Consider the following 5199-nt stretch of genomic DNA (forward strand, 5'->3'; position numbering starts at 1 on the left):
GCGAGCAAAGTTGACATTTCAGATTCTTGTTCAACTTAAATTAAGAAAGAACTTCTTCTAGTTACTGAAATGCAAGACACATCAGTTTAATTGATTAGGTTTTTATCATTTGAAAAACAACCACCATATCTCACCTTAGTTATGTAGTTACATGCCATCATACGTCTACTCCACTTATACTACAAGATAGTCATGAATGTTATATCATAGGTGCTAACGCAGTGTATCTTTTTATTTACACTTATTGGTTGTCTCAATATCTGTCTAAATGCTTTTTCATATCTTTTGGCCGTATTACTCCTGACGTGATTTGGTATGTATGCATTCAACTATAGGGTTCTGGTGTTCCTTGAGTGGGTGGATTTAAAGGTGATGTTCAGTTGTACAGTGTTATTTTCATTTTGTTTATTCTTGTCTACATAATTTACTTAACAATTTGTAGTTTTCGAGAAAGATTACACTATATACTGTATGTTCTATCAACTACAAACACATTTGTATTGTCGTCTTTGTAAAATACAAAGCTTTTTTGTTTGTATGCTTTTGATTATTTTCAGTCGTTAGTTAATTATTTTGTCTGTGAAGTATGCTTACACAGGTCTGGTTTATAAATCTCAATTATTCTTATGTCTGTTTGGGTTGCTCACTCAGGTTTCAATTATATGGAACTACAAAAAAACGTGAAAAATGTGAATTTTTACCAAGCTATAAAATAGATTTCACCACTACTTTATACGGAAAATGCGTGTACCAAATCAGAAATATGTAGTTGTTTTTCATTGTCAGTTTTCATGGAATCCCCTTTTTTTAACTTACCTTGAAGATCGGAGTTTTATTAATTCAATTTTCCATGAAAAAGAAATTTCTGTCGCCATTAAGGTTTTAAGCTGAATTGTCTGTCGTTAAGGCTTACCCTAAAATATAAGTATCCCCTTTTTGAAACCCTGTACTTTTAGTTTATATCAATTATAATTTTAATATAGAGTTGAGTGCTTTTCCTGAAAATGCGCTGTTCGTATGATGATTGTGTCTGGTGTGTTATGCCATTGACGGTATTGTCTCATTTGATCACTCATAGGACATTCGGGTTAAAAATATCATTTTATTTTATTCATTTGTTTGTTTGTTATATTTGTTATTTATGTTTGTTTTTCTAGTCAAATCTTCAAATGTCAAAGTAAATCACTAATTTCTACGCGAACATTTTGCAATATTTCGTTGTTTTTTTACAAAATAAAATAACATTTGTCGATTTAATTCGATGGGTTTAAATAGAGGCACCAGTAGTTTACCGCTGTTCGAAAGTCACAAACTTGATTGAGAAAAAACAAATCCGGGTTACAAATAAAAAAAACTGAGGTAAACACATCAACTACAAGAGGAAAACAATGAAACAACAGAAACACTGAAGTGCAACAAAAAACCACACGACAATGCAACACACACAGAAACGAATTATGACATAACAACTGCCATTTTCCTGACTTGATACAGGACATTTTAAGAAAAAAATGGTGTGTTGAACCTAGATTTTGCGCCTAGCAAAATCTCGCGCTTTTATGGCAATGTTAAATATAACAATAAAATGACAACATTACATGACAGGACTACAGTACAAAAAAAAAAAAAAACGCTAGAACATTCAGGACAGAAAAATACACAAATAGACATTACAATAGGACATTTCGACATGCTAATCAAAGGTACCTGGCTTGTAATTTAATACACCGTATGTTTGTTTCGTTTACATAAGACTCACCAGTGACACTCATATCAACAAAGTAAAGAAAACCAAGCAAGTACAAAGTTGAAGAGCATTGATCACCCAAAATTCTAAAAAGTTGTGCCGAATACGGATATGGTTATCTATGCCTGGGATAAGAAAATCCTTAGTATTAAGATAAAAATGAACATATAAGTGTTGACTAACCACAGAATAAAAACGAACGCCTAAAAACAAAATAGGACTGCACATACAGCAGAATCAAAGAACCATGCATTATCATCGACTGTATAACGCTACAAAAGTGGCGTCACAGGTAAATTTCGAAAATTTTGATATTGTTCAAAATCAGGTTTGTAATTATGATAGTAGTTAATGTATAATTGTATTAAACCTTCAATAACATTTTATCTACGTCTTTATTGTTTGTGGTCCTATTATTACGGTATTTTATTGTTTGTGGTCCTATTATTACGGTATTACATTTTGCATACATTTGTTGAAATAAAACAGAAAATATTGAATAAAAGTCAGCAAAATGTACATGGAACTGTGTCCCATTCATTAAAATCAACCGAGTTTGCATTTGTGTACAGCAGAGTTTTCGGCTCTCTCAATTGAATATATACGTAGTATTAAAATACCACCAAAAATCTATTGCACCTTTCGTAATTTTTCAACACTTAGGAGATAACTGTATAGTATTTTAAACTCCGACGGCATTAATTGGGGATTTGATGGTCGCAAATTAAGTTTACTGGCGACCCGTTAGCGGAGACACTAAACGGGTATTTGCGACCATCAAATCCCCAATTGATGCTGTCGGAGCTTAAAACACAATATTGTGATCTCCATTTTAATGAAACTGACTGAAAACAACGTTAAAACATGTATTTAAAGTTTGCCATATGCCGTCTACGCTTGCGCGTACGTCCCATAGCATCAATTGTCAATTGATGCCATGTAAAAATGTGACGTTATCCAATCAAAATGAAAGTTACAAATTTGTTGCATTAGAATTGTACATAACCGTATTTTTTGTAATTTTTTTCAAACATTTCTTTCCAAATGCTTTTGTCGAGATTACCGCGGGATTACGACGTTCTTAAGTTTGTACATTGCCATTGGCGACGTTGGCGACTTCAGTGACGTCGCCGTGGGCTCTTTGAGTTGTTATTAAAAGTTATGGCTGAACAGACGTGTTTGTTTATATTAGCGAAAATATCATACTTTTAACCTCCACATTTATGGTACCGTGACCGATGGATTTAAAGAAGCTCAAGTCGATACGATCCGGGAACAGAAGTGCTGTTACCAAACTCATTCGAAAGATAGATGCAGCGAAGCATGATATAGATTTCGATCCAGAAGAATTAACCGCAACATTTGACAACCTTATCCAGAAGCAAAAGTTATTGAACAACTTGAACGAACAGATACTTAACCTAACGGAAGCAGAAGATATAGAAGATGAAATCCTAGACTCAGATGAGTATTGTATAAATTTAGAAACAAAAATCAGACACATACGAAATTTTATTCAAGATACGCATACCGCATCACAGTCACGTCAGAGCGAAACTTCATCACAAATACTAAATGTTGAACATCAACCGTTCGTCACAGCAAACCTCACAGAAAATTCATGCACGCAGCCGTTCCAAAATCCGTTCTCTCAAGCTAGTAACACAGTGAGTACTAATATAAATCCGTATACATCCGCAAGCAGTCAGAATCATTACTTACCCAAACTCACACTTCCGATATTCACAGGGAATATATTAGATTGGCAAACTTTCTGGGATTCGTATGAATGCGCCATACATTTAAACCCTTCATTGACCGATGTCCAGAAATTTAATTACCTCAAAGCACAATTACAGAATGAAGCATTACGCACCATAGCAGGTTTTGCGCTTACTAATGCAAACTACGCAGACGCCATTATTTTGTTGAAGGAGAGATTCGGGCAAACACACAAAATTACACAAGCGTACATGCAAGCTTTATTAGAAATTACACCGCCAAGAAACAATCTTGTCAGTTTGAGACACTTTTATGATCAAATGGAAACTTACGTAAGAGGGCTAGAATCTTTAGGACAATCACAAGACTCGTACGGAACACTACTTGTACCAATAATTTTGAATAAATTACCGGGAGAAATTAAAAAAAACCTTGCCCGTGAACATGGAACAGAAAACTGGTTATTACGAGACCTCCGGAAAAGTATTTGCAATGAAATAAACATAATTGATGCGGGACAAGACACTGAAACTTATAACAATTTGCCAAGTGCATCGTCTTTCTTTACCGGAACAAAATGGATAAAACCACCAAACCAAACTCTAGATACGAGACATACACACCAGAATTTGCAATATAAACCTTGTGTATTCTGTCACGATTTACACGCACCAGCGCATTGCACGAATGTATCTGATCTAGAAACACGCATGGATATTGTAAAACGCGAACAATTGTGTTTCAACTGTCTAGGTACACACCGTATACACGAATGTTATTCAAATCAGTTTTGCCGCATTTGCAATAAAAGACATCACACAAGTCTGTGTATCGATAACCCATTTAACAGCAACATTGTCCATGATAATGACACCAGCAGACATATCCAGCAAAATGCAAATGACAGCCCACAGAATACGAATTTTCCTATTAGCAATGGACATTTACAGAACTCACCAAATTTGAATCAGACATCTGTAAATATTGTAAATGATACAAATCAGAAAGAAGAGGACACTACAATTCTACACTCCTCGTCAAATGACGTACGCACGCATGTACTTTTGAAAACTGCCGTCGCACCAGTATGGTCAGACAACTTATGTATAGATACCCATATACTTTTTGACGAGGGATCACAGCGATCATTTGTGACCGAAGATTTAGCAAGAAAACTTAATTTACATACAGAGGGAATTGAAATTCTACAATTATCGTCATTTGGAGATAGAAACAAAAACGTACGACATTTAGATAAATCAACAGTGTTCGTAGAATCAAATGCAGGACAGAAAATACCGATACACGTTCTAATTGTACCAATGATTGCCGTACCTTTGCAGAACAATATTCGCCACATCAACAGAGGACTGAATTATTTACGGGGACTTAAGTTAGCACATCCAGTAACACAGGAAGAGTCTTTCGAAATATCGTTATTAATCGGAGCAGACTACTACTGGGACTTAGTCGAGAATGAAGTCGTAAGAGGAAATGGTCCAACCGCCGTAAAGTCAAAGTTAGGTTTCTTACTTTCCGGTTCAATAAGGGACAAAAGCGAACACGCATTGATATGTACCAACATATTAAGCATTCTTGTTTCGCACAAACCAGAGGAACACGATATAAAAACCTCTCTAAACACAACAAACAGAAGTACTCAATCTAGACGATTAGCAAGTGCCAAGGTCCGGAAGAAGATACGGAAGCGTACGAATTACCAATCATAG

At 35.2% G+C, this 5199-nt stretch overlaps 1 protein-coding gene across 1 annotated transcript; it reads left to right on the forward strand.

Annotated features, from left to right (window-relative positions):
* The first annotated feature begins 2985 nt into the window (after positions 1-2985).
* On the forward strand, positions 2986-5199 carry LOC139491494 (uncharacterized). The gene has a single exon (XM_071279257.1). The coding sequence runs from the start codon at positions 2986-2988 to the stop codon at positions 5197-5199; it is 2214 nt and encodes a 737-aa protein (XP_071135358.1).

The sequence above is a fragment of the Mytilus edulis genome, chromosome 1, assembly GCF_963676685.1.
Source record: "Mytilus edulis chromosome 1, xbMytEdul2.2, whole genome shotgun sequence".
Classification (NCBI taxonomy): Eukaryota; Metazoa; Mollusca; class Bivalvia; order Mytilida; family Mytilidae; genus Mytilus; species Mytilus edulis.